We start from the raw sequence: 26,020 nt of genomic DNA, 5'->3' as shown, positions 1-26,020 counted from the left end.
GATGATGCCAGAAAGGGGACACTGCTTTTCCTACCCGAACCTGCCCATCCCACTCCCTCCAGTGACCTTGCCAGGCCATATTCCAGGGAACCTACATATGACTGTGTCCTCGGGATGACCTCAGCCTTTCAGATTCCCGCATGTCCCTCTCTGCAGCTTCCTCCACCCTCACTTCGGTCTCATCACCTTGGTGCCTTTTAAGGGGCCCTCTGGCTTGGTGGATGTGATGCAATTAGATGTCCCCTTAGGGAGCTCACGATCTAGCCCTGAAGACAGTTACAACCCACATGATAGTAGTGTGTAGGTGCTACAATGCAGGGCAACACGGCATGCTGTCTGCCCCCCCAGGAAGCAGGGTTTTCAAAGGTGTGCGTCCACTAGCCAGTGGGAGAGGTGGGGATAAAGGCGTTTTAGGCAGAGGAAACCCCACATGCACAGAGTAAAGGGAGGAAAAGGTGTAACTGCTCAGGGAATTACAGGAAGCCACTGAGTTCTAAGGTAGCTGGGGCAAGAGGGGAATCCCAAGGGGGAGTGACACCATCGGGGCTCAGGTGTGTGTGTCGCAGGGCCACTGGATGGATCTGTGGGCCAAGGGACGACAGGCAGGGAGACCAGTGAGGCTGTCACCTGGAGATGACAGTGGTCCAGGCAACGGTGCTGACTGTGGGTCTGAGAGGTTCTCAGCCTGAAAGGGTATGTTCACTGGCCTCAATGTCTGCTTAGCTTGTAGGAATCAGGGAGCAAAGAACAGGATGGGGTCTGGGGTGACATCCAAGATTCTAGCTTAAACAATTGCGCAGATGAGTTACAGGAGGAAAAGCCAGTTGGAGGGAGGGGAAATTATCCATGAACTTGAAATTCCCTGTGTCTGTTTGCGGTGTCCAAGGAACACACAGGAGGCCCAGGATGTGCAGTTTCCAAAATGGCCAACACTGGCTGGCTCTGGCAGCAGAGATCCCTGCCGGTTGGACACAGTTGTCATCCAGTGGCCTGGCCTCAGGGCCCTAGATGCACTTACTGCCCCTGCCCACCCCTGCCTGTCAGGAAGACATCACTGTTGCCCTGTCACCTGTGACCAGGGGCTACTCCATGGACAAGGTCTGGTCCAGCTATGGTCTGGCAATGAGTGGAAAACATCCCAAAGCTGTCACTCCTGCGAAAGGCAAAAGAACTCTGAGCTACCTCCTAGGAGGATCCCAAGTTTTGATCCCCTCAAGGTGAGACCAAATGCAGGCCCTTCCCCAGGAGACAAAGAGTAAGGCCAAACACCTGCTTCCCATGACCCTACAGACCCTTTCTTTCCTCTGCTCCAAGTTCCTCCTCACTTCCCTCTTCATCACCCAGTTAGCCGCCTGACCCTCAGATTCACCTAAACACACAGTACCAGGTCCACCCCAATTCAGTGAGGCATGGGGCGGCACAAAGGCATCTGTCATTGTCAAAGTCTCAGGTGATGCAGATGACCATTCAGGCCTCAAACCCTGCACTGTTGAGTCCTCCATCCTCTTTCCCAGTTCAGGAAACCTATCTGGGGAATCACAAAGTCTTTGAAAAAGAAAAATATTTATTTTCAGCAAGCCCAAAGTCCCAAGTGGGGGCAGGTGCCAAATTTGCCCCCTCCACCAGAGGGCCTAGGCCCACAGGAAGCCTGAAGCCAAATTCAGGCATGGAAGGAGGGGAGCCACCAGTGGGGCGGGACAGTCACTTGTACTGAGGAGAGAGCGGGGGGACAAGCGGAGCAGTGCAGACACTCAGCATCTTGTCGATGTCCACCTGGGTTGACTTATCCACCTCAGCCTTGTGGTGGTCACTCACCCCCAAGCTGGGCAAGCCCCCAGCCTCCTCTCCAGCCTCCTCTCCGAGGGGAGCCAGAGCATGGATAGGGGTCACTAATGGACTGGGACAGGGCAAAGTGAGGCCTGGGCCCAGCTCACCTGCCAAGGGCAGCAGGGCCTGCAGTTGCTCCACACCTGCCTCCTCGGGAACCAGGGCCAGCTCTGCCTCTGCCTCCACCTCGGCCTCCCTGTCCCCCTCCCCTGCCTGGTTCAGCTCGGGGTTGCAATAGTTGATGTACTGGTACAGGGGCCGCAGGCGCTGGGCCTTTCCTGCAAAGACCCAGGGCAGGGCAGAGGCTAGAGCGCCAGGTTGTGCCATGTAGGGCCCCACAGGCAGGGGGAGAAGGAACAGCCCAGGGACTGCCACTCACGCTCCAGCCCCAATGTCTCTAAGGGTGCAGACACTGTGCTGGCCACAGCGTGGAGCACGGGAGCCCCCAGGCTCTTGCGCTTCTTGGCTTTTTTGTGCTGTCTGGCAGATGGTGAGGGCTCACTCTGGCTGCCCTCTGGCTCCTCCTCCTGCAGCGGCAGCCTGGGTGGCAGCTCAGCTTCAGCCTTGGGATGGGCACGAAGGCCCGGGAGGCTGAGGGACCTGAGCCAGGGACAAGAGACCTGACCCAGGGAATACCCCAGCCTGCCCACCGCCCCAGGACTCGACGCCTGCCCCTTTCCTGGTCAATGAGGCCCCAGGCCCAAGAGGCTTAGAGGCCAGTGAGCCCAGTCCCCTACAAACCCTGAAGCTCCCACTCTCCTGCTGCTCCCTCCACGGGGGCTCTTGAAGAAGGGAGAAGAGAGTGATGGTAGTGGCAGGGGACAAGAATCCTTCCTGCAGGAGTGCAGGAATCAGGAATGCTACTGGGGTGTGTGCCCCAACCCCGGGCCTGCAGCTCCTTCCCCTCCTCCTCCCCCAGAGCCCCCTCACTTGACAGGCTTTCTCTTTGGACCATGACGGGGCCTCACAATGGAGACCACGGGCCTGGGGCCTCTCTCCTCTAGCGCCCCGGCTTCCGCCTTGGGTCTCTCCTCCCCCAGCTTGGGTCCTTCCTCCTGGAGCTCCAGCTCCGAAGCTGCGCCTGCTGGGCGCTGGTCTTCACCCTGGGTTCCGCGGGCCTCATGGGCTGGCACCAGGAAATGTTCTCCCGCCACTGGACACTAGAGGTGACACACAGGCCATCGGTCACCATGGTCGGGCAAAGGACATAGGGATCCGTCACTGAACACCTAACATTAGACACCGAAACGGGAATAATGACACCAGCCTGTGCCCCTCCCCGCCTGGAGGGCCCAGCCTGGCAGTTAGCGGGTTGGGGGGCTCAGAGTTCCGCCTCTCAGAGCGCTGCGGCCCCGTGTTTGAAGGTTAAACAGCCTGACCTTCACCTCGGAGGTCTGAGCGCTGCCGGGGTCCTCCGCGAGCTGTCCCTGCCCCACGACCGTAGCCTCCTGGACCCCCGGCCGCCTCTCCGCCCCTGCCGAGGCCATGGCTGCGCAGGCTCAGTGCATCCTCCACAGCTGCTTGGGGAGGGCCCCGAGCGGCTGGATAGTGGCCCCGCGCTGACCCCGGAGACCGGCCAGCAAGCGAGGGCAGAGCTGGGAAGCGAAACCGGCGACCGCGGAGCCCACACTCGGCGGAAACTACAAGCCCCAGGACGCTTTGCGCCAGGATCAGTGGACCCTGACCCCGGGGACGGAAGCCACGGTTGCCCGGCAACAACAACTCCCGTCGGGTGGCAGCGGCTGGCGGCAAAACCTCTCGAGTGTGCCCCTGCCCGAGTGCTGCGGGGGAGAGGCCGCGAGCAGGACCGAGAAGTGGGCTGGGAGGAGAGGTCGCGGAGGCGGCGAGCGAGGCCGGGGCCCAGGCGGGGACCGGCAGGGGCCCGGGAGTGACGGGCACGGCAGGGTCAGGGTCCTGGGCGAGGGAGGAGGCCCGGGGTTGGGGAAGGGGGCCCGGGGAGGGAGGTGCACAGCCCTGCAGGCCTCGGGGCACCGTTGCTGGGTGGCGCCGGCGGCATGTGCGAGGGCCCGTCCCGCATCTCGGGGCCCATCCCCCCAGACCCGACGCTCTGCCCTGACTATTACCGGCGGCCGGCCTCGGGTGAGTCCGGGGGCTCGGCGGTGGTGCGACGCTCGGGGGTCGGCCCCGGCTCCACCTCTGAGCCCTGGACTCCGCCCGGCTCCGCCCCACAGCTCAAGGGCGCCTCGAGGGAAACGCGCTGAAGCTGGACTTGCTGACCTCGGACCGGGCCCTTGACGCCACCGCTCCCTGTGGCCCCCGCATCGGTCCCGGTGCCCGAGAGATCCTAGAGCGCGGCCGGCGCGGCGTCGGGGACGTGCTGTTGCAACTCGAGGGGATCTCCCTAGGTCCTGGGGCCTCTCTCAAGAGTAAGTCCCAGGAATGGAAGAAGGGGCAGAGAGGCAATGCGGGGTGGAAAGAGATCAAAAGCAGCTGCCCTTTCCGCCCTGACCTGGGCCCAGGCTTTGCATCTCTTGAGTCTCAGTTTCCCCAACTATAAAAGAGGGAGAAATGTGCTACCTTCTCGAAGGAAGTGAACTGAATAAGGTAGTTCCCACGAAGCCCTAGCTCTGCTTCGTGCATTTATTACCCGTCAAATTTGTTTGTTGAGTGCCTACTGTGTGCCAGGCCATATAGGTGCTAGAACACAGGGTTGAAGATGAGCATGAGCCATCATTGAGTCAAGGTGGGAGACAAAGAACAAGAGATGAATGTCATATATGAGATGATCTATGGTATACTTCACTGTAATAATGGAGAAAATCACCCGGGCGCAATGGCTCACTCCTGGAATCCCAGCACTTTGGGAGGCCCAGGCAGGCGGATCACTTGAGCCCAGGAGATGGAAACCAGCCTGGCCAACATGGTGAAACCCCATCTCTACAAAAAATATAAAAATTAGCCTGGCATGGTGGCATGTGTCTGTAATCCCAGCTACTCAGCAGGCTGAGGTGGGAGGATCACTTGAGCTGGAGAGGTCAAGGCTGCAGTGAGCTGTGATCATGCCACTGTACTCCAGTCTGGATGACAGAGTGAGACCCTGTCTCAAATAATAATAATAATAATGGAGACAGTCATCCTGAAATACTACATGAGGAAGGGAACTCTTTCTGTAGGAGGCAGGGGGCAGGCCTGTGTGTGAACTAGTGGAAGTTGGATTGTGTGGGCCCTATGTAGGGCAGAGCCTGGTGGCATCTTTTCTCCAGGGAAGGACCCTAAAGACCATGAGAAGGAGAACCTGAGGCGGATCAGGGAGATTCAGAAGCGCTTCAGAGAACAGGAGCGCAGCCGGGAGCATGGACAGCCCAGGCCCCTGAAAGCTCTGTGGCGCTCACCCAAGTACGACAAGGTGGAGTCCCGGGTCAAGGCCCAGCTCCAGGTACCTGCTCCAGGGAGCCAGAAGTATTATCCTTTCGTTGGCCAATAGGCAACTATACCCTGATCCGAGTTCTGGGGAGGGAGGGAACTAAGAGACCCTGGCTCTGCTGCAGGGCAAGGCTGGGGGGCTTCTCAGAAGTGGTGATGGCAGGGCTGATCCTGAGGGGCAAGCAGCAGTTAGTCAAGGGGACAGCAGAGGAGAACATTCCCAAAAAATGGAACCTCACAGACCACAGGGCACACAGCAGTGGAGATGCTAGGTGTACAGTTCACCGTGAGGAAAGAAGGGCGTGAAGTTAGGCCAAGAAGTCAGCTGGGCCCACATCAGGGGCCGCAAAAGCCACTTTTCAGTCCTTATTTCTGAGGACAGTGGGCAGGGCAGGGGTATGGTGGGTGGCTCTGTCTCGGGTAGAGAGTAGCACTATCCTTCCATCCAGGGACTCAGCAGGAGGAGCAGGCGTGAGAGGAAAGGCAAGGTCACACCAATGTGTCGGGGCTGAAGCATCTGTGGGGCTCCCAGGGGGTGGGAGTGTGTCCAGGAAGCAGATGGAAATTCAGGCCTGGATCTCAGGAGTGAGACCCAGGAGTTATTGACGATCAGGTTGAGGACAACGAGACCAAGGAAGTGACCGCCTGGATTTGAGGACTTGGAGGCCAGCCATCAGGAACCTCGCGGGGCTAGAGCCAGGAAGCTTGGCTAGGAAGGATAAAAGAGAGTGGTAGGTGGGCCAGTACTGAGGTGGAAGGAGAGATGGTTTGTTGTTTTCTTAAAAATGTGACATACTCACACGTTTGTGTGCTGAGGAGGACAAGTGTCTCTTGAAGAGGGAAGAGGGCCCGAGGGACACGGATGCAAAGGTCAGAAGGGCCAAGAGGGCCAGGGTTTTGCAGCTGGAGCCCCAGACCTCAGCCTGCTTGGTCTCTCTGCTGTGCCCTGCCCTCCAGGAGCCTGGCCCTGCCTTTGGGACAGAGTCTACCCACTTCCTGCGGGCGCACTCCCGCTGTGGCCCTGGCCTCCCACCACCCCGTGTACCTAGTCCTCAGCCAACACCACCAGGTCCCAAAGCTAAGGTGAGAGGGTGTGTGGGGGCTGGATGGTGGTTGGGCAGCATTCCCGGTGTGTGGTGGGGGTTCAGGGACACAACATTAATGCTGTCTGCCCCCACCCACACTTGCTGTGTCCTGCAGGAGCCAGGCCTGGGGGTGGACTTCATTCGTCACAATGCACGAGCTGCAAAGAGGGCCCCCCGGAGGCATTCCCGCTCGCTGCAGGTCCTGGCACAAGTGCTAGAGCAGCAGCGGCAGGCCCAGGAGCACTACAATGCCACACAGAAGGGCCATGTGCCGCATTAGTAGGTCTCACTGCCTGACACTCAGGGTGAGGGAGACACCTGTGGAGGGCGGGAACCAACCTCTGCCCTGGGGTCATCAACCCTGAACCTGTGTACCCACAGCTTGTTGGAGCGCAGGGACCTGTGGCAGCGGGAGGCTGAGGCTCGCAAGCAGAGCCAGCCAGACCCTGCCATGCCCCCAGGCCACACACGCATGCCTGAAAACCAGCGGCTGGAAACACTGACCAAGCTGCTCCAGAGTGAGTACCTGGGCAGGGAGGCTGGAGGGGGACCCCACTGGGGACCAGGCACCCCTGCCCAACACTCACTGTTCTCACTGTTCCCGGGCCCCCTGTAGACCAGAGCCAGCTGCTGCGTGAGCTGGTATTGCTGCCTGCCAGGGCAGACTCACTGAGAGCCCAGAGCCACCGTGCTGAGCTGGACCGGAAACTGGTGCAGGTAGAGGAGGCCATCAAGATCTTTTCTCGGCCCAAAGTCTTCGTGAAGATGGACACCTGAGTCCCTCTGAGGGACAGTGGCAGGGAGCTCCATGCTGAGGATCGCCACATGGTTGCAAAGGACAGGGTGGGACCCAATCCCAGAGCAGAGGTCTGAGGACAGGAGCAGGGGGGTGGCCAGTGTCCCTAGAGCACTCCTCCCAGCCACCAGTGGCTGCAGAAGGGCCACCCCAGCCTTTTAACCGCTTTGTCAAAATTAAACCTTTGGTACACAGGATTTGTTTCCATAAGAGCTTTTCTTACCCTAAAAATGCCAAGCCTGGTGGCCCTCCTGCTGCTTGATTGCAGGAAGTTCTCCCCATTGTCACTCTGGACTTAGTCCAGAGCAGAAGACAAGCTGGTGGGACCAGGGAGGAGGCTGGGACTGGGACACAGAAGGACCAAGACTGTATTTGTAGAAAACCTTTAATGTTCCCCAGGCTGAGGGAGCCCTGGGATCCAGCTAAAAACCCCCACTGTGAAGTCCCTGCCATGTCCCAGCAGTTTGGAGTGGCATGGGGCTGCATCCTGCCTGTCAGAGGCTGAAGCCACTACCATCTTGCATGCGACTCCCCCAACCAGAACTGGCCTGCTCCTGGTCATCCAGGGAGGGCAGAGAGCTGCGGGTACCAGGACGTCGGCAGCCAGAGTGCAGGTCCCAGCACGGGGGCCCCTGAGACAGCCCATTGGAACTGGGAGGCTGGCGGTTCTCAATGACCAGGTCACTGCTGTCATCATCACTATCAGGCTCAGCAGGCCCAGGCCCTGCAGAGGGAGGACCTGTCAAACGCCCAGATGCCCCTCGCACCACGTTATTGCGCTGGTTGGCCGGCTTGACAGTGACAATGAGGTTATGGCTGTTGGCGACCATCATGTCCGTCACTTGGTCCAAGGTCTTCCCGGCTACTTCAATGCCATTGACCTCAAGGATCTCATCACTGACCGCCAGCAGCCCTGTACTCTCAGCCAGGCCCCCACGTACCAGGCGGGAGATGAAGATTCCTGGAACCCGCTCCAGGCCCTGGGGAGCTACACGCACACTCATGCCATCTCGGATGTAGAAGCCCAGGGGGCGGTCTGAACCATGCTTGTGCAGCCGCACCCGTCGGTGGGTCTCAGGCAGTAGGTCCACATCTATGACTGACGAAACCTGGCGGAAATCTTGGGGCAGGCTGATTAGCAGAGGTGGACGGGTGCGCAGGGGTGCCACTGGCCGCAGCAGGAGCCCTTTCTTGCGCCGCTGCAGAGAGTTGGAGGCAAAAGCCAGGCCGCTGGAGTCAGCTTCTGCTGCAGAAGAGGTGGGTGTTGAGATCAGAGACCTGCTCCCCGACTTGGGCTCTTTACAGGGGCCACTGTAGCTATTTCCTACCACTTGGAGGTCAGGTCAAGGGCAGGGACTGCAGAGGGTGACACGTGGGTACCCTGGGCATGGACTAACCCTTGTAGACCTGCCCCACAGGCACCTTACCCCACAGAGGCTGCCCACTGTACCCTTTCTCACCCCGCTTCTGCACCAATAGGCGCAGTGGTGGGGGCCCGCTGGCCAGGGCCCGGTGCAGACTGTCGTCGTTGGTGAGGGGCAGCAGGTCGCCGTGAGCATCCGTATAGCCAAGTAGCACGTCCAGGCCCGGGATCTGGTGCACCGCCCGCAGCAACCGCGAGAACTCCTGGAAGCCGCTCACCGAAGCGCGGGGCAGCGCGAAGCGTCGGAACTCGGCGTCAAACTGGAAGTCGGGGTTGGGGGAGAGGAGTCAGGACAGCCTGCGCCCTTTTCTCACCGCAGGCTGGCAGGGGTGGGAAAGATACCGGCTGCCGCAAAAGCGGCAGCCTTAAGCCCAGACCTCAGCTCCAGTACCAGGGACGCTGTCCAAGGTCTTCTCACCGCCCTCCAGGTACTCAGGCCACAGAGAGATCTGGAGACCAGCAGTGGAGGAAGGAAGATGGATGGGGGAAGGCGAGCAGAAATGCAGAATGGGACTTGGAGGATAGAGGGAAGAGGTGGCGGGGACCAAGGAGCTGGGAAGGGGAGAAAGAGGGAATTGGGAGCGCCTAGGGCCGAGGCCGGAGGAGCCCTTACTTTGCTCTTCACCTCGACGATGCTATCGGGACTGCGCGCCGGAGTCCTCTGCGGCCGGGCCATGGCGGGGCCGGGCGGGCCGGGGACGGTGCCCCAGGCGGCCCGCCGAGGCGCAGGTGCACAGCCCGGCCGGCCCGCCCGCGCCGCCCCGCCCCTGGCGGTAGCACACGCCCCGCCTTCCCATCCGGAGCCTGACGTCAAGGGGGCAGCGACGCAGAGTGGAACGCGGAGTTCACGTTTCCTAGGAAACGGAGCCGGGGGTGGAGAGGAGCCTTCCTCCGCTCTTGCGTCATCACGCTGAGGTCCACGCGCCCCCGGAGTCTGGCGAGGAGAGCTCGGCCAATCCGAGGGGAGAGCCAAGGAGGTACCATTTATTGGGCGTTGTGTGTGTGTGTGCTCTTATTTCCACTGGCCTTACAAGACCGTGCATTGTGTAGATGAGGAAACTGAGTCATAATAAATATGTGCTGAACCCCTCGGGGGTCACACGGCGCTGAAATGGTTTCGAGTCAACTTAATGGACGGCACTCGGCCGCAGGCCCCGGCCCTGGATCCCTCTCCAGAGACCGGACCAGCTCTTGTTCTGTTCCCTCTCGGTACCACAGGCATCTTGACGAACGGCCGAAACGCCGGGCCGCTGTCGGAGTGACGCAGCGATGAGAGTAAACGGGCCAGCATCCCGTGGACCAGCAGGAGTCTCCACGTAAGCTCCCGAGCAGGACGCTCTCCTGGGCAGGCGCGGGGTGTGCGTGGGCGGGGCCTCCTCCTCAGGCCCCGCCCAGCCGAAGGCGCTTCCTCTTCCGAGGAGAGGCGGGGCCTCGGCGCCCGCGGGAAACCCGGGCGGTTTGCCTCCGCTCGGTGCAGCCGCCGGGATGGCAGGTTCGGGGAGGCTGGTCCTACGGCCCTGGATTCGAGAACTGATTCTGGGGTCAGAGACACTCTCCAGTCCACGAGCCGGGCAGCTGCTCGAGGTGAGCCCCCACTCAGGGCCCGGAGACCGAGGCGGAGGCCCGGGGTGGTGGGATTGACGCTGCTCGCTGCCGTCAGGTTCTCCAGGAGGCCGAGGCCGCGGCCGCGGGCCCATCCCACGCCCCTGATGCGTCCGACCTCGGGGCCACGCTGCTTGTGTCTGACGGGACCTACAGTGTCCGATGCCTGGTGACGCGGGAGGCCCTGGACACCTCGGACTGGTGAGAGGCCCCGCGCGGCTCCGGAGGTCGGAGTCCCGCCCGAGAGCGCGAGGTGGGCGGGCCTTGTGTTCCGGTGGGCCCGGCAGTGAGGGTCCTGCTCGCCGCAGGGAGGAGAAGGAGTTCGGCTTCCGCGGGACAGAGGGCCGGCTGCTGCTGCTGCAGGACTGCGGGGTTCATATCCAGGTCGCTGAGGGCGGCGCGGTGAGTGGTGAGACTGCCTTGGGCGGGTTACCGGGCATGACTCTTCGTGACGATTCCTGAGACCTCCCCTTCCCCCCGAACTCCTCTAGCCCGCAGAGTTCTATCTCCAGGTGGACCGCTTCAGCCTGCTGCCAACGGAGCAGCCCCGGCTACGGGTGCCTGGTTGGTAAGTGATGCCTTTGCCCTCCAGCAACTCTCCCCACCCCAGCCTGGCCGGCGCTGGCAGAAGCCTTTGGGGTAGGAGGGTTTGGGCCCCCATTAACTACCCTTGTCTTTTTCTTAGCAACCAAGACTTAGATGTTCAGAAAAAGCTCTATGAATGCCTTGAGTGAGTCTGGGGTTGGGCTCGGGGGCCACGTGTGGTTTGGTGAGGGGTTGGTGTATCTGGGTAGACGGGCTTCAGCATGGTTCCTGAGTCCTGGCCACTCTCTTCCTGTAGGGAGCACCTTTCAGAGTCCACCTCGTCCAATGCAGGTACTGTAGGGCTTGGCCAGCCGTCCTAACACCCTGTGCAGTGACCTCTCCAGCCTTAAACTCCCGCTTCCTCAATAAGCTCTCCTCCCACTTCCCCTCCTGGTCCTCTCCTCTAAGCCTTGACTCATCCCATGGTCCCCTGTCCCCAGGCCTATCACTGTCCCAGCTTCTGGATGAAATGCGGGAGGATCAGGAGCATCAGGGGGCGCTCGTGTGCCTGGCTGAAAGCTGCCTGACGCTGGAGGGCCCTTGCACAGCACCCCCGCTCACCCACTGGGCTGCCTCACGATGCAAGGCTACGGTCAGTCAGTCTGGGGCTTTTCTTGGGAGATGTCAGGGTGAGGAGTTGGGCAAGGGTCTTGTCCCACAGGACATGAGAGTAAATGGGCCTGTCCTACAGAGTTTATGTCCCACAGGGAGAAGCTGTGTACACTGTCCCCAGCTCAATGCTATGCATCTCTGAGAATGACCAGCTAATTCTGAGCTCTCTAGGCCCCTGTCAGAGGACACAGGGTAAGGGGGACTGGAGAGGTTGGGGGGATACCTGGGGCCCAGGTCCACAGTGCTGATAAGCCTTCCTGAACCCCCCAGGCCCTGAGCTGCCCCCACCAGACCCGGCTCTGCAGGACCTATCTCTGACCCTCATAGCCTCTCCTTCCTCACCCAGTTCCTCAGGTGAGGTGATGCACACGCCACAGGCACTCACTGCCGTCTGTCAGGTTCCCGGGCTGCGCAGGATGCTGTTCAAGTTGCACGGCGGGCGGGGGATGAACACGGTCCCTGCAGTCCTATCTGAGCTTGCAGGCCACTCAGCTGCTCTAAGCGGAGAGGGCTGTGCCTACAATGAGTCCCCTCCTCCTCAGGAACCCCAGCTTTACCCGGCCACATGTCATCCGAGGAAAGTGGTACCAGCATCAGCCTTCTGCCTGCCCTGTCCTTGGCTGCTCCAGACCCAGGGCAGAGGAGCAGCTCCCAGCCCCCACCAGCCATCTGCGCAGCCCCTGCCCCCCTGATCCCCAGGTCCCCACACCCCAGTCAAACCCCCAGCTCCCCACTTCATAGCTGCACTCCCAGTCTCTCACCCCGTGGCCATGTCCCCAGTCCACACCAGGCTCTTGTGACCAGGCCCCAGAAACCTAGCCTGGAGTTCAAGGAGTTTGTAGGGTTGCCCTGCAAGAATCAGCGGCCTTCTCCTAGGACCGGAGCTACCAAGGGAGCCCAGGAGCCCTGCCCTGTCTGGGTGAGCTTAGCCCCTCTGCAGCTGGAGGGTGGAATGAGGAAGGCCTGAGGTGGAGCTGGGAGGGAGCATGGGTAGCCTTGGATGGGGTTGGGGTCCTTGTTAGCTCTTCCCCAGACGCCATACCCCTTTCAGGAACCCCCAAAGAGGCATCGTGATGGTTCTGCCTTCCAATATGAGTATGAGCCACCCTGCATGTCCCTCTGTGCTCGGGTCCAAGCTGCCAGGTGAGTTCCTGGGTCTGCCCCCACTCTTGGTCACTAGTCCCAGGCTCCATTGACCTGCAGCTGTGGTTTCTTTCCAGGCTTCCTCCCCAGCTCATGGCCTGGGCCTTGCACTTTCTGATGGATCCACAGCCAGAGTCTGAGCCAACTCCAATGTGAGAGGTCACGCAGGACAGATACCGCTCCACACTCTGCTTCCTTCGAGTTTTTTAATAAAATAATCTCATGCGGCAGGAGAGGAGAGGATCAGGGACTGGGGCCGCCGCCTCTTTGGTCTGTGGCTGGGGAGGGAGGACTCTGCTCAGGGCTGGAGGGCTCTGTGGGCTGTGGGGGCAGATGCTCCGTTCCAAGGCCAGATCCTGTGAGGAGAGGGAGGGGGAGAGAGGAAGGTTCAGGGCTGGGCTAAGCAGTCCTGCCACCCTCCCAGCTGGCCTGGACCCCCCTCTTACCTAGGCTTGGGGATGGAGGTGCCTCAAGTTTTGGCCTGCGTTTGAGGACCGGGGAGCGCTGCAGCCGCAGGGGCCGTTCTAAGGGACACAGAAAGGCTTGGGGTAGGTGCTAAGGCTCGGGGTCTGTCCGTCCCCTGCCCCTCTCTTCCACCTCCAGTGCATGTAAGCATGCGCTCACACACTGCTGCCTTCAGAGCAGCCCCCATCCCTGCGTCCTCATCCCTGACAGAGGCTGCTCTTCGGGACATGGAGCCAGTGCTAGTTGAAAGGGCTTATTGTCAAACCCTTGCACCTGGCCTTCTGGCGCCCTGATTTCTTGAGCCCTCACACACTGGTGGCTCCCTCCAAGGACCAAAGCCATGAAGGGAGCCCCAGAAGCCCACCCTCCCGCATCTCCTGCATTCAAGCACACGTGGAGGTGTCTCCCCTCACCAGCAGGGGCCTGGAGCTGGTCCTCATGCACAGACACTGCTCGCCGCCCTGCCGAGAGAGGCCTCGGCCTCAGCTGGCCATCTGAGGGAGGCCAGGGAATCAGGGGGTGTTCCAACAGCTGTCCCCACTCCAGCCCTTGCCTCCCACCCTCAGGGTCCTTAGAGGAGCTGAGTTCCCAGCAGGAACTCCTCCAGCACCCAACCCAGGATTGGGATGGGGAATCGGGTGCCTGCCTACCTTCATTCCTAGGGCCCAAGCAAGGGTCCTCTGGGAGGCCCAGGCTGTTTCGGGAGGGGCTGGTTCTGCAGGGACTTGGGCTTTGACCAGGAGAGGGAGGGCCTGGACCATCCTGTTGGCCCCAACCACGGCTCCTGAGCTCTGCATTCAACTGCTGCCCCAGTGTCTTCCAGGTGGCAGACTCGGGCCCCTGGCTCCCTGGGCAGGGTCTGCAGGAGGGGTCTGTGGGGAGAAGGGTGTCAGCCAAGACCTGGTCAGGTCTTGGAGATACGTCTGAACAACGGTCTGACCCCGCTCCTGCCTGTCCCTGCTCCCCCTACCAACACACACAGTGGCCGTCACTCACCAGCAGACACAGAGTGGGTGCGGGACTTAATCGAGATGGGAGGGGCCTCCGTGGAACTGTCCATAATGTCACCTGCAAGGCGGAGCTGGGGACTCAGGTACCTGACCTTGGAGGTGAGGGGAAGAAAAACCTGGCCTCTCCCCTTCCTCCCCCAGGAGAGCAGCCCTTCGGGGCTGTCTGTAAGGACACCTCCCAGCAAATGTACTGCCACACCCCAGGGTCCCACTTACCATCTGAGCCAGCTTTCTTGATTTCACCATCTTTGCTCTGTAGGAAACAGGGCAATCAGATTCCAGCCCTGCCCTAGCCCCAAACCCTAGCCTTTTGTTCATCCTTGTTCTCATAATCCAGCCACTGAATGCCCACCATGGGCTGGACGAGAACATGGCAAACCCAGTCCAGCCCTCTTAGAACTCTTCACACACTTCAATGTTTCTAAATTCAGGCCAACTTCATGCTTTGTTTTGTTTTGTTTTGTTTTAAGATGTTGAATGGGCCAGGCGCGGTGGCTCACGCCTGTAATCCCAGCACTTTGGGAGGCCGAGATGGGCGGATCACAAGGTCAGGTGATTGAGACCACGGTGAAACCTCGTCTCTACTAAAAATACAAAAAAAATTAGCCGGGCGCGGTGGCAGGCGCCTGTAGTCCCAGCTACTCAGGAGGCTGAGGCAGGAGAATGGCGTGAACCCAGGAGGCGGAGCTTGCAGTGAGCCAAGACGGTGCCACTGCACTCTAGCCTGGGGGACAGAGCGAGACTCCGTCTCAAAAAAAAAGAAATTGGTAAAACTGGCCAGGCTCTGTGGCTCATGCCTGTCATCACAGCACTTTGGGAGGCTGAGGTGGGTGGATCATGAGGTCGAGAGTTCAAGACCGGCCTGATCAACATGATGAGCAGGGTGGCCACAGAGGAGAGTCAGGGAAGAACCATGGGCAGGCAATGCAGGGATGGCTGAGGAGGGACCTGGTGTAACCCACAATTAGAGACTGGAGGTGAGGCAGGGAGGACATCCAGACCACCCAGGGACGTGTGTGGAGGTTCTGATTTGCACCTAGGGGAGGAAAGCAGTGAGGTTTTAAGGTGGCCAGGGCCAAGACCCCACAGGGCCCCCAAGCAGGGTGTGAAGTCTGAACAGTGTCTTGAGAAGAAGCCCCTGGAGGACTTGCTATTTCAAGTACAGGTGACAAGGTCAGAATTTTTCTTTTTTTTTTCTTTTCTTTTCTTTTTTCTTTTCTTTTTTTTTTTTGAGATGGAGTCTCATTCTTGTTGTCCAGGCTAGAGTGCAGTGGCACGATCCAGGCTCACTGCAACCTGTCTCCCAGGTTGAAGCAATTCTTGTGCCTCAGCCTCCCAAGTAGCTGGGACTACAGGTACCCACCACCACACCCGGCTAATTTTTGTATTTTTAGTGGAGACAGGGTTTCACCTGTTGGCCAGGTTGGTCTCTTAACTCCTGACCTCAGGTAATCCACCTGCCTCAGCCTCCCAAAGTGTTGGGAATACAGGCGTGAGCCACAGCACCCAGCCCAGGTCTTAGATTTCTGTTAGACCTGCAGAGAAAAGACTTTCTCAGGTCCGAAGAGGAGATACTGGTGGCCTGTGCCTGGGTTGAGAAGCCAAGAGGGAAGAAAGGTCGATTCTGTAACCATTTTGAGGAGGACGGAGTAGAACTGACAATTAGACCTGTCATGAGTCTCCTCCATCTTGGCCACATATGTCACCCACAGCATGCCACCTGCCCTCTTACTTCATGGTCATGTCCCCCCAACTCACTTGCTTCCTCTTGCCTTCGGCACCCCCACTGCCTCGGCTGACGCCTATCCTCTGCAGCATTACTTGTACCCGCTGTTCAAAGGATGGAGCCAGCTCTGTTTCTCCCCGCTCCAGGGGCCGCCTCTAGGGACAGAGATGCTCGGGTTGGAGAGAGTCCATGCCCTGGGTCCCAGAAGTGCCTTCCCTGCCATCAGCAAGCCTCACCTTGTCGGGTCTGGCACCCAGCGTTGCCTCTTCCTCAGCAGGCAGCAGTATCATTGAGTAGGCCTTGCTATCTCTGGTGTAGCGAGGTCGGCTCCTGCGGGCAGGGTCAGGGCTGCTGGTGTCCCCCTCAGCCCCACCAGGCTCCTCACCACGGCTGGGACGGGTTGGCGGCCGCAGTAGGTCACCAAACGTAGTTTTTCGGGTTCGGGGAGCTGCCCCAGGGCTGGTCTCTAGATCAGGTCGTGGACCCCGCGTTGAACGAGGCTTCTTGAAGGCAAAGAGGGTGCCCAGCTTCTTTCGCAGTGTACGGGGGACAGGAGTGGCGCCCCCCTCAGTGGCCGGGTCCTCCTCGGGGGCCCAGCTGTGGGGACACCCAGCAGTGAGTGAGAAAGCCCATCAGGCACCCCACCCTCTCCCACCCCCAGCAGATGCCCCTCACTCACAGGCGATCCTGCTGGATCAGCCTTTTGGAGAAGAATTCCTCCACGCCCTCGTCCACGCGGGCACTGAGCCCATTCCCTTCCTGCGGCAAGGCTGGGGGCACCTGGGGGGCATCATGGGGTCAGGAGTCAGGGCTGAGTGCAACTCTGGCTTCTCCCCTCGCCCCTGGCCGGCAGCCTGGACTGAGTAACTCCCGGATTCCAGGCTGGGGTGACCCTAGAGGCTGCTGATACCAGCCTCCTACTGTCCTGCTGCTGGACAGAGACGCCAGATTTCACACACTCCTCACCCGCTGCTGGCTCCCGCACACCCAGTCCACACCCGTCCTTGTCCCACAGAGTATCCTACATGCCCGAGCCACCCGGTCACCAGCAAACTTAGACCCCACGTGCCCCCGGGGTCACCCATTCCCACTTGCCACCAGCTCTGCTCCGAACAGTTCCCTGCAGTGTCCCCCACCCCACCCCCACTCCACCCGGCCTGCTGCCGGCTCAGTGGCGCCGGCTGCTGCGTCAGACCCTCTGGGGGGCCTCAAGCTAGCTCCTCCCCGCCCTCCGCCAGTGCCCGCTGCCCCCGCGGGCTTGCAGCCCACACACGCATCTCCCCACACGCGCCGCCGCCGGACGCGCAGCAGACGCAGGCTTGGCCCCACGGCCCGGCTACCCGGTTGCCCGGCATCTCTCAGCAGCCCCGGGGGAGGGAGGGAGGACGGACACCCTCTCTCGCGCAGCCACGGAGGCCGCGGGCCGCCCCGAGGCGGAGTCCCACACCCAGGCACACCCCGAACGGAACCCGCACACCCATGGTCCCGCACAGGCATGGCCTGGGGTGCGGGGTGGCCAGGAAGAAGCCAGGATGTGACCACGGCCTCACGACCAGGTGGCCTTGGGCCCCTGCCAACCCCTCTCCTTGACCGCCACCACCCATGGGGAAAGGCCGGGCCACCCGCGATCCCCAATTACACGCGCTCCGGAGTGGGGGAAGGGTGCTCACCTGGGGGCCCCCCGGCGGCGGGCGGTGGTGGTGCTGGCGGCGCGGCCGCGGCCGGGCCCGGGTCGGATGGCGCAGGGGCTGCCCCGCCGGTGGCAGGTCCATGCGGGGCAGTGGGGCGGCCGGGGGCCCGGGGGCGGCAGGGCTCGGAGAGCCGCGCGCGGACGGCCCAGCCTGCGGCTCCGCATCTTCTCCCGGAGCCGCCAGCTCGGGCTCCGGCTCCGCTTCCTCAGCAGCACCTGAGGGGACAGCACCAGAAGAGCACCGAACGCCGAGCCCGGGGAGGTGGCGGCGGAGGCGCTAGGGCGGCGGGGGACCCGCCCAGGGCGCGGGGAGGGGCCCGGCTACGCCGCCCGTCCCCCCGCCCCTCCGCCCCTCCCCCACCGCCGCTGTCCGTGGTGCTGAGCGCGGCCCCGAGCGAGCGCGGCTCCGCGCCGCCGCCAAGCATGCGCGTCCCGGGGGTAGGGAAAGGGGCATGGGGGAGGCGAGTCGAGCCGGTGTCCTGTCCCTAGTCTGCCCACGTCCCGCCCCGGGCTGACCACAGCAGACCCCAGCTTTGCAGGGTGCACGGGGGTCCTGGCCTGGCCCAGTCAAGGGCTGGGGGGTACCGAGACAAGGCTGAATGAATTCATCCAGGTACCCGGGTCCCCAGTCTAATGGAGCTTCAGCCCACCCATGTAAACTCCCTTCCCCAAGGCTCTGACTTACTTTGAATGAAGGGAACCAGGTGAAGACCGTGGCTGAGCTCAGGCCATTTCTGTGGAGGACTGTCATCCTGGTGGGGAGGGCACAAACTCAGCCTGAGGTAGGAGAGCACCACCCCAAAAGAACTGCCTTTCACCTTCCACACTCCACAGCAAGATGGAAAGATTGGGAGTGCTATGCCCCGTGTTCTAAAACTACTTACCTTCTCCTCCTCCTCTTCCTTCTCCTCCTCGGGGAAGAAAAGACCTTCCAATTCCCCAGGCTCAAGGAGGCTGGGCTCACCTCCATCCGGTGCCGGTAGGGCAGGGGGCATTGTCACTGTTGCCTGATGAGCCAGACTCTCCACCTGCAATACCAAGCAGCCAAAGATGGCAGGTAGGGCCTCAGCCATGAACCCATTGGTGCTAAGGGGACCCTGAAATAGCCCTACGCTACATGACCCCAGAAGACATTACAGAGCCCCTGCAAGGAAGATGGCCAAGTCACTGCATGTGTGTGTTTGCACGAAAGTGTGTGCACATCTCCCCCTCACCAGCCGATCCCGGGCTGCACTCAGGCCTGCCAAAGCCTGAGCCACAATGCTCTCTGCCAAGGTCCCTGTGATTGATAGCCGCATGTCCCTAAGGGCAGGAGAGGACAGGGGTTAATGGGCTGGCTTTGCTTAGCCTTGCCCAGCCCAGCCCCATCCAGCCTACCTGAGCCTAGTGAAGGCATCTTGCAGCAGCTGCTCTGGGAGCAGCTCCGGGAGGCCCCTCGAGCCTGCCAGGACCCCCTCTAGCTGCTCCCTCCAGCTGGATCCCTGCAGCATCTGTGGGCAGAGGCTCCTTGCTGTGTCCAGTGTGGCCTGAGTGAAGTCCTGGACAAAGGTCAGAGCATGATAAGGATATGTCTAGACACCAGGCTGCTGGCTTGAGGCTCCAACTCCAACAGAATATTGAGTCAGGGGATATCATGGTTAAAACTAAAGGATGGGGGTAAAACCTGCAAATGGAGGTGGGGCTGGGGCAGGAGTACCCTCTCACCTGGATGTCCTGGCGGCAGACCTCGCCCACCTGTCCCAGAAGGCCCTCCAGCTTCTGCCCAAGCTGCCAGTGATGGCTTGGGGAGCTTCCAGCTTCATATAGAATGGGGAGAATCTGAGGGCCAAAGAGGAAAAGCAGTTGCAAGCTGACAGCTGACTAAGAGGGGAATGGTCCTCGTAGCAGGAGGGGGAGTGCTCACACTGAGAGAGAAGTTGGCATTTTGGATGGCATCCTCGGCCTGGCGCACAGCGGCTTCACCCTGGGGCCCAGCCCCACAGCCCAGCAGCTCCACATGCTCCTGCACCGACTGACACAATTCATTCACTTCCTGGGGGGGAATGGGGATCAGTCTCAGCCTAGCTCCCTCCCAGTCTCCCAGATCCTGCCTGCCTTCCTCCCAGGCTCTTTAACAGAGGGAAGTCCTGAAGCTGGCACTCTTAGACCAGCCAATTTGGAACCCTATCTGTTCAAGGAGGGAAGGAACTATCTGTTGCTTTGGTTCATTTTAAGGACTTTATATATACTTCCTAAGTGCCCAGAATAGGAAGGAAAGCAGTTGTAAATCATGTCTGTATTTTAGAAGCTGAGTCTGTCCACACAGAGGACAGACTGGGAGAGGGGTGGAAAAGGGAGTGAGTAGCCCTGGAGGAGGGACCAGGAGGAGCAAGGGATAATTGGTGTGGGGGTAAAGAGTGGCATGTTGGAAGGTTGGTCTAGAGGCAGGATGAAGGAGGGCTATGAGGGCTCCAGTGTGACCAAGAGAGACCTGGAAGGATGCCCCAACCTCTGTCCACAGCACTGGGTGGCTGTGGGCACCAGTGGAATTGGGCTCCAGGGTAGAGAACAGGATTTGTGGGAGATGATGACATCACTTGGAGAAGTGCACAGCATGAAGCTCTGCAGGATGTCTGGATTAAGACCTTTGGGCTCTGCAGCTTAGGACAGAAGAGGTATTTGGGAATGGAGAGGTGGAAACACCTCCAATAGATAAGGTAGTGGAGGGAGATGAAAACAGTGAAGGAGCAGCTGGGTTTAGACACACAATGGAGAGGAGAGAGGAGCTCTGGATATGTGAGGTCAGAGATGGGGTTATAATTGGGGGAAAACTGAGGGAGGACATAAAAATTCCTCTTTAACAGGACACCCTGTTTACATGCTTAACGTTATGCAGCCAAGGGTGTCATTTGGAGAGCTATTTAAGGGGTGTTTAGCCATCTCCAGATCAAGGAGAGAGACTTTGTCTGGGACAGCAGGGTTCAGGCACCCTAGTTCCAGGAAAGTCAGACCCTCTGACTCATGGAGGCTCCCGGATGCCACAGGTCTCCTCATGCCCTACCTCTCGTGGTTGGGAAGGGGACACTGACCTGCTCTGAGGGGTCTGAGACCAGACCAAGTGGCTGAAGGCAGGTCGTGTGATCAGAAGAGGCAGGGTCTGCGCGGTTGTTCCTCAAGAGACAGGCTTGGATCTAGGGGTAAGGGGTATTGAGAAATGCCGAGGGACAGAGCCACTGTGCAGAGAAGGACAAGGGAAGAGGGGGACGCCCACCTGATGGACTGCACGTGCTGTCAGTTCAGGGCGGCTGCGCTGTGCCTGGGCCACATCGTTCAGTGGCAGAGGCATGGCCTTCAGGCTGTGGTTCTGCTCCAGCGCCTGCGCCACGTCCAGCAGACCCAGAGCAGATGTGTGGTTCCGGTCCCAGACCACAGACCTGGGCCGGGCCTGGCTTCAGTCAGGGACAGAGCTCCACAACGCCCCACCCAACCCTGGGCCTCCTCTCTTCGCCTCGTCTACCTGCTCCATTTGCTCCGCCTCATTCAGTCCCGCCCCTTAGCCCGGTGCCCACCTCTCCACCGCGCCCCCTGCCCGCTGGTCCCACCCCTCTGACCCCGCCCACCGGAGCCTGGAGTTGACCCGGAGCGCCTTGGCCAGCAACTTGGCGCCCGCGTCCCCCATGGCGTTGCCGCTGATATCCAGCGCAGTCAGGTTAGGATTGGTGGCTAGGGCCCGGAGTAGGACGCTGGCGCCCAGCTTCAGCCGAGACTCAGCCACTGACAGAGACTGAAGAGGCTGGGGTTAAGAGAAAGCCATTGATGGCTGGAGTCAGGGGTCAGTGAGGGCAGGTCACAGGGTCTGAGGGAACAAGAGAAGGGAGGACCAAAGGGGTCTAATTGCCCGAGGACCCTGCAAGGTCCCGTGAACTCACACAGTCGTCGTCCTGCATGAGCTGGACAATCCGGTGCAGGACGTCATCCAGGGTCTCCCTGCGGGCAGAGGCCGCAGTTGTGGGGGACAGGGGCGGCAGGGTGTTGTCTGGGAGGCCTAGGAGTGGGGTGGGGGCTCACTTGCACCGGACGTTGAAGTTCCTTCCAAGTGCCACATGTCTCAGGGACCGGCTTCTCCCGATGGCCAGCACCAGAGTCACCATGTCCGAGCCGAAGCCTGGGGGTGACTCGGGTCACGCACGAGGCGAAGTTGCAAGGATAGGGTGGGGATTAGGAATCGAGTGGATGATGCGAGGATGGGCTCCCGTGCAGCCTCACCGTTATCCGCCAGATCCAGGGAGCTCACAGCGCCTGCATCGCACACTAAGTCTTGTATCACCTGGGCGCCGGCCGAGCGCAGCTGGATGTGGGAGGTGGGAGATGGGACCCACTCAGGCCGCGAGTGGGGAGGGGTAGGCGGCCCACAGCCCTGCCTTCCCGCCTCCCAGGGCCACTCCTAATGTGTGTTCTCTGGGGGAGGGCGCTCACCTCGCAAGTGCTGAGGTCAAGGTGCAGGTCGCGGAGGTGCGTGTTGAGCGCGAGGCCATCCAAAAGAGCCCTGGGAGGGGACATTACAGGGGGTGGCGGGAGCTGGGACAGGAGGCTCCAGGGTGCGAACGAAGGAGGCAGGGCCAGGATCTGGGGGAGGTTGTGGGAGCAACCGGAGCAGGAGCGGGGAGGGGCGAAGGCCAGGGCGGGGTTGGAGCGCCCGCAGGGGCGTGGCCGGGGTCAGACACTGACCTGAGCGCGTCCGGAGGCAGCTTGCAGCCCGCCAGGCCCAGGTGCCGCAGCGTCCGCGCGCGGCTGAGAAAGAGCTGCAGCGCGGCAGGCGCAGCGCGGGACTTCCTGGGGGAAGTGGGAAGGTGGGCCTGGGGGAGCAAGGAGGCGGCTTCCAGCAGCCTCCCCCGGCCCCGACAGGTCCCCCTTACGTGCGGGAGAAGACGTTCCTCGAAGCGTCGAGGTGGGTAAGGCTGGTGCAGCAGCCTCGGGACAGCGCTGCGAAGAGCTGCGGGGGGGAGGCTGTTAGCTGCACCCGCGGGGGGACCGAGCCCTCCCTGTCCCGCCCTCCAGTCCGCCCTGTCGATCATCCATCCCCCCACGGAGCACCCCCTCACAGTGTCCAGGGCGGTGTCGGTGCCTGCGAGATTCAGGAACGACAGCACGTTAGGACGGCTCAGGAAGCTATAGAGGCCCTGGCCGGAGGACAGGGGTGGGATGGAGTCGGAGATGGCCTCCCAGGGCTTCCGAGCAACCCCAGGCTCCCACCCTGAAGACAGCCACTTACCCCACTGTCCTCGGAGGACCCCAGCGCCCCGGGATTCCCGGAAAGGTCCAGGTGGGTCAGGGCGGAGTCGAAGGCAGCATTGGTGGCCAGTGCCCGGCCCAGAGCCCTCATTCCTGGTGGTGGGGTGGGGTGGCTCAGCAGTTGAGCAGACCCCCACCCCCCTCCCCTCACCCCCTCCCTCATCCAGCCTACCTCGCGGCGTCAACCCTGTCTGGGCGAGGCTGAGTCTCCTCAGGGCTCCTGGACAACGCTCGAGGTGTCTGCTGAGTGCAGCCATGCCTAGGGGGTGGGACCAGCCACATGGGTCTCACCTCCTGCTGCCCCCCCTGCGGTCCCCAGGCTCATCCATACCTCGGTCATCCAGCAGGTTCCCTGCCAGGCTGAGCTCCCGCAGCCCAGAACTCGAGTGTCCCGCCAGAGCCTGGGCCAGTCGTCGGACAAAGTCTCTGGGGACCAGACCCCAGGCATGAGATTCTGCCCCTGGCTTGCCAACCCCTTCCAGTCCACTAGCCCCCAATCCCAAGCCCCTAGACTCTCCTCTCCAAGCCCTGCCCTGTCCCCTCACCCCCTCAGGCCGCAGGTCTCCAGCACCAGCTCCTCCAGGTGCGATGACTGACTCATCATGTGTAGAATCTGTTCTGAGACCTCAAGGCTCTGAGAAGCAGAGGGTGGCGGCTCACGGGCTGCACCCTGGCTCACACCCTTGGCCCCTCCCTGCCCTTACCCCCCACCCCCTCACCAGTTTCATGTCAACACAGGAGAGGCACCGGAACCACAGGTTGTAGGATAGGGCAGCCACACTCAAGGCCAGGTCCCTGGTGGGAGGGTGGAAAGAGAGACAGAGCTCAGGGCCCTCCAGCCAGGTCCCAGGCCCAGCAGCCCCTCCATGGAGATGAGGCCCAGGGATATGGGCCCCGGGATTGTCCTCCTCTCCCATCCTGGCAGGCTGCACACCGACTGCCGAGGTGGCTGAAGTCTCCCAGGCTGAAATGGCGGCAGCCCTGGCGATGGTAGATGGTGTCCACATCCTGGGCAAGAAGGAGATGCTTACAATTTGCTTGGGACCACAAGGGGCAGGGAGGGGCTCAGCACACATGGGGGACCAGATGTCTCCAGAGCCCTCCAAAAGGGCCCTACCCTCACCCACTGAATCTCCTCTCGGAAAGGGAAGCCATTGTAGTCACACAGAGCCTCATATGTCTCCAAGAAGCCACCTGGGGAGGGGACAGGGGTGCAATGGGGGGAAGGAGAGAGACAAAAGGTCAGCAATGGAGGAAGACCAGACCCACAGGCTAGGTGGTGGCTGTGACCTGAATGGCTCTGTCCAGTGTGGGGATCCCCCAGCTTGTGGGTCTGGGGAGGCAGAGTTGGGGCAGGCTGGAAGGCCTGTGGCCCTGCCTTTGCCCTTACCACAGGGGCTGCAGGGGCCAGTGGACTCCAAGGGGCTGCTTCTCTCCAGCCGAGCCAGCATGGAGGCAGGTGTGGGCCTCCGGAATAGCTTCCTGGTAGGGGTTAAGCAGAAGGAGGCAAGGGACTTCCAGCCTCTGGGATGGGAAGCGGCCCTTCTCATGCACTCCCTCCTCCTTCCTTCCCTGTCAGCCCCTCAAATTTGCCAGGCCTCACCCAAGGGTCGAGCGAGGGAAGACCTTCTTGATGGCTGCAGCCACATGCTGGGCCAGCTGTTCCAGGGCGGCCACACCAGGAAACTCCAGGACCAACTCACGCAGGGACTCCAGCTCAAAGGTGACCTAGGGAAGGGGGACTACTGGGCCCCGGCTCCACGCATGGGCGCAGGTGATGGTGGTAGCATGAAGACCAGGCTGCAGGCCCAGGTGGGGTGCTAGGTGTCTCACCTGAGGGGGTGTCTCCTGCAGCGCCATGGCCTGGACCTCCAGGTAGCTGAATGTGCAGTCCACCTAGGAAGCGCCTAGATCAGCTGGGACCAAGCCCCAAACCCAGCCCTCATGGAAGCCCAGTCCTTTGGGCAGCCTGGAGCAGAGCCAGACCTGCCTGGACTCCACTCCTGTTGGCTGCCGGGAGCCGACTGCTGGTGCAAAGTCAGGGCCCACAAGGCCAAGAAAGACTGCAGATGCAGCCCCTTGCTGAGGTAGCTGCTGGAGGGTGGGAGGTGTGGCCAGGCCCTGGGACTCACCCTCAGCGGGAGGCAGGTGGTGTGTAGCAGGTAGGCTCTCCATCGTAGCAGCGCCTGGGGAAAGACAGTCTGATACCCTGGGCAGAACAAGAGGCTCTTTCTGTGGGGCCACAGCTGCCTCCCCAGCTCTGTCCCCTGCCCCATACCAGGACATGGTTTTGCACAGCACCCTCCCCGGGTAGCCAGGTTTTCAGCAGCAGCTCCACCTCTTTGGGCCACAGGAACCTGGTGATCTCGCCTGTGGAAGGGCAGCCTGCTGGATGACTTCGGTCCTTGCACATAAGCCACTGGTGCCCGCAGTCTGTGCCAGGCTGGGGCCCTGGGGCTAATCTGCGGCCAGCGAGGAAGGAGGGGAGAGGATCTGGGGCGCCCGCCCTCCTGGGGAGCAGAGAGGACCTCTGACCGGGCCCTCCGGGGCGCTGGGTGGGCCGCTGATTTTGGGGCTGCACTACTTCCTCCCAGCCAAGAAGGCGGGAAGAGCCAGCGCTTACCTCGCAGCTCACAGGAGATGCCGTCGGGGGTCTGGGCCATGGGCAGGGTAGGCTGGGGAGGCCCAACGAGCTCCGGCGGGAAACAGCAGCGGACGAGCGCGCACACAGGAAGCCAGGGGCCCCGACCCGCACGGCAGCCACCTGCTCCCCCGGCGGCGGAAGGTGCGCGCCGCTTCCTGCCAGGCCGCCCCCGGTCCGGCCCCTCCCCGCCCCGGCCTCGCGGCCCTAGAGCTCTCCAGGGAGCGGGGTTGTGGGAAGGGGGCCGAGTCCCACCTGCCCTCCCACCCTGTCGCCCAGGAGCTTCTCCGCCAGGGTAGACGTCGCGGTGGGGAGTGGCGTGGCCGGGAGGGTGGCGCGTATGGCGGGCCTCCAGCTGGTCCTCGCCCCCTGCTTCCACCCCGCCCCGCAGTCCCTGCCACCAACACCAGGGGACGCTGCCTGCCCGGGGATCCCCGCGGCCCACCCAGGCTGGTCCCCTCCAAAGCCCAGGCTGCGGAGGTGGACGAGGCGCCTGGCAGAAAGGGGGACTGTTCAGCAAGGAGCGTCTGATATCTGCCAACACCAGGGGTCCTGCCCGTTGCTCCGAACCTGGAGTCCGTGACCGTGTTACAGATCCAAGACATTTTGAATAGGTGGGAAAAAATGCCAGATGGGGCCGGGCGCCGTGGCTCACGCCTGTAATCCCAGCACTTTGGAAGGCCAAGGCGGGAGGAACGTTTGAGCCAAGGAGTTTGAGACCAAGCTGGCCAACAAAGGGAGACCCTGTCTCTACAAAAAA

General features: G+C 61.4%; 5 protein-coding genes across 8 annotated transcripts; 2 read left to right on the top strand and 3 right to left on the bottom strand.

Moving 5' to 3' along the window:
* Nucleotides 1-1,543: 1,543 nt before the first annotated feature.
* Nucleotides 1,544-3,479, bottom strand: C17H16orf86 (chromosome 17 C16orf86 homolog). Of its 3 annotated transcripts, none has more exons than XM_023210186.1 (4): nucleotides 3,213-3,479; nucleotides 2,758-2,987; nucleotides 2,207-2,427; nucleotides 1,544-2,105 (listed from the first exon to the last, which is right to left on the bottom strand). In XM_023210186.1, the coding sequence occupies exons 1-4, from the start codon at nucleotides 3,312-3,314 to the stop codon at nucleotides 1,702-1,704; spliced, it is 957 nt and encodes a 318-aa protein (XP_023065954.1). In that variant the 5' UTR covers nucleotides 3,315-3,479; the 3' UTR covers nucleotides 1,544-1,701. The 3 variants fall into 3 exon arrangements, with proteins under 3 accessions (XP_023065954.1, XP_023065953.1, XP_023065957.1); XM_023210185.2 differs by having other exon boundaries at nucleotides 3,207-3,451; XM_023210189.2 differs by having other exon boundaries at nucleotides 2,207-2,367; nucleotides 3,207-3,451.
* ENKD1 (enkurin domain containing 1) lies at nucleotides 2,282-7,289 on the top strand. Its single transcript, XM_023210184.3, has 7 exons — nucleotides 2,282-3,927; nucleotides 4,020-4,214; nucleotides 5,052-5,224; nucleotides 6,169-6,294; nucleotides 6,412-6,575; nucleotides 6,678-6,814; nucleotides 6,913-7,289. Exons 1-7 carry the CDS (start codon nucleotides 3,843-3,845, stop codon nucleotides 7,071-7,073), a joined length of 1,041 nt encoding a protein of 346 aa, XP_023065952.1. The 5' UTR covers nucleotides 2,282-3,842; the 3' UTR covers nucleotides 7,074-7,289.
* A 170-nt stretch (nucleotides 7,290-7,459) lies between these two features.
* On the bottom strand, nucleotides 7,460-9,305 carry PARD6A (par-6 family cell polarity regulator alpha). 2 transcript variants are annotated; one of them, XM_023210182.2, is made up of 3 exons: nucleotides 9,129-9,305; nucleotides 8,553-8,775; nucleotides 7,460-8,338 (listed from the first exon to the last, which is right to left on the bottom strand). In XM_023210182.2, the coding sequence occupies exons 1-3, from the start codon at nucleotides 9,189-9,191 to the stop codon at nucleotides 7,587-7,589; spliced, it is 1,038 nt and encodes a 345-aa protein (XP_023065950.1). In that variant the 5' UTR covers nucleotides 9,192-9,305; the 3' UTR covers nucleotides 7,460-7,586. The 2 variants fall into 2 exon arrangements, with proteins under 2 accessions (XP_023065950.1, XP_023065951.1); XM_023210183.2 differs by having other exon boundaries at nucleotides 7,460-8,335; nucleotides 9,129-9,304.
* A 54-nt stretch (nucleotides 9,306-9,359) lies between these two features.
* On the top strand, nucleotides 9,360-12,707 carry ACD (ACD shelterin complex subunit and telomerase recruitment factor). Its single transcript, XM_023210181.2, has 13 exons — nucleotides 9,360-9,492; nucleotides 9,734-10,099; nucleotides 10,176-10,318; nucleotides 10,426-10,519; nucleotides 10,609-10,685; nucleotides 10,803-10,847; nucleotides 10,959-10,993; nucleotides 11,143-11,294; nucleotides 11,410-11,506; nucleotides 11,585-11,668; nucleotides 11,857-12,233; nucleotides 12,366-12,457; nucleotides 12,535-12,707. The coding sequence occupies exons 2-13, from the start codon at nucleotides 10,001-10,003 to the stop codon at nucleotides 12,611-12,613; spliced, it is 1,374 nt and encodes a 457-aa protein (XP_023065949.1). The 5' UTR covers nucleotides 9,360-9,492; nucleotides 9,734-10,000; the 3' UTR covers nucleotides 12,614-12,707.
* CARMIL2 (capping protein regulator and myosin 1 linker 2) lies at nucleotides 12,650-25,616 on the bottom strand. Its single transcript, XM_023210179.3, is given in 39 exon segments — nucleotides 12,650-12,813; nucleotides 12,904-12,981; nucleotides 13,336-13,416; nucleotides 13,573-13,794; nucleotides 13,919-13,990; nucleotides 14,149-14,185; nucleotides 15,691-15,813; nucleotides 15,895-16,255; nucleotides 16,338-16,438; nucleotides 17,329-17,564; nucleotides 18,034-18,100; nucleotides 18,233-18,376; nucleotides 18,563-18,650; nucleotides 18,726-18,886; nucleotides 19,053-19,166; nucleotides 19,252-19,380; nucleotides 20,417-20,518; nucleotides 20,599-20,761; nucleotides 20,948-21,120; nucleotides 21,257-21,314; nucleotides 21,396-21,492; nucleotides 21,594-21,675; nucleotides 21,804-21,873; nucleotides 22,056-22,160; nucleotides 22,244-22,329; nucleotides 22,331-22,507; nucleotides 22,600-22,712; nucleotides 22,792-22,878; nucleotides 22,951-23,045; nucleotides 23,165-23,253; nucleotides 23,339-23,414; nucleotides 23,554-23,627; nucleotides 23,743-23,813; nucleotides 24,010-24,101; nucleotides 24,223-24,347; nucleotides 24,453-24,515; nucleotides 24,752-24,805; nucleotides 24,898-24,989; nucleotides 25,243-25,616. Coding segments are annotated over 39 exon segments (4,311 nt in total). The 5' UTR covers nucleotides 25,283-25,616; the 3' UTR covers nucleotides 12,650-12,700.
* Nucleotides 25,617-26,020: the final 404 nt, after the last annotated feature.

This window comes from Piliocolobus tephrosceles, chromosome 17 (genome assembly GCF_002776525.5).
Source record: "Piliocolobus tephrosceles isolate RC106 chromosome 17, ASM277652v3, whole genome shotgun sequence".
Classification (NCBI taxonomy): domain Eukaryota; kingdom Metazoa; phylum Chordata; class Mammalia; order Primates; family Cercopithecidae; genus Piliocolobus; species Piliocolobus tephrosceles.
The sequence above is the reverse complement of the archived record's forward strand: the minus strand, read 5'-3'. Positions and strand labels throughout refer to the sequence as shown.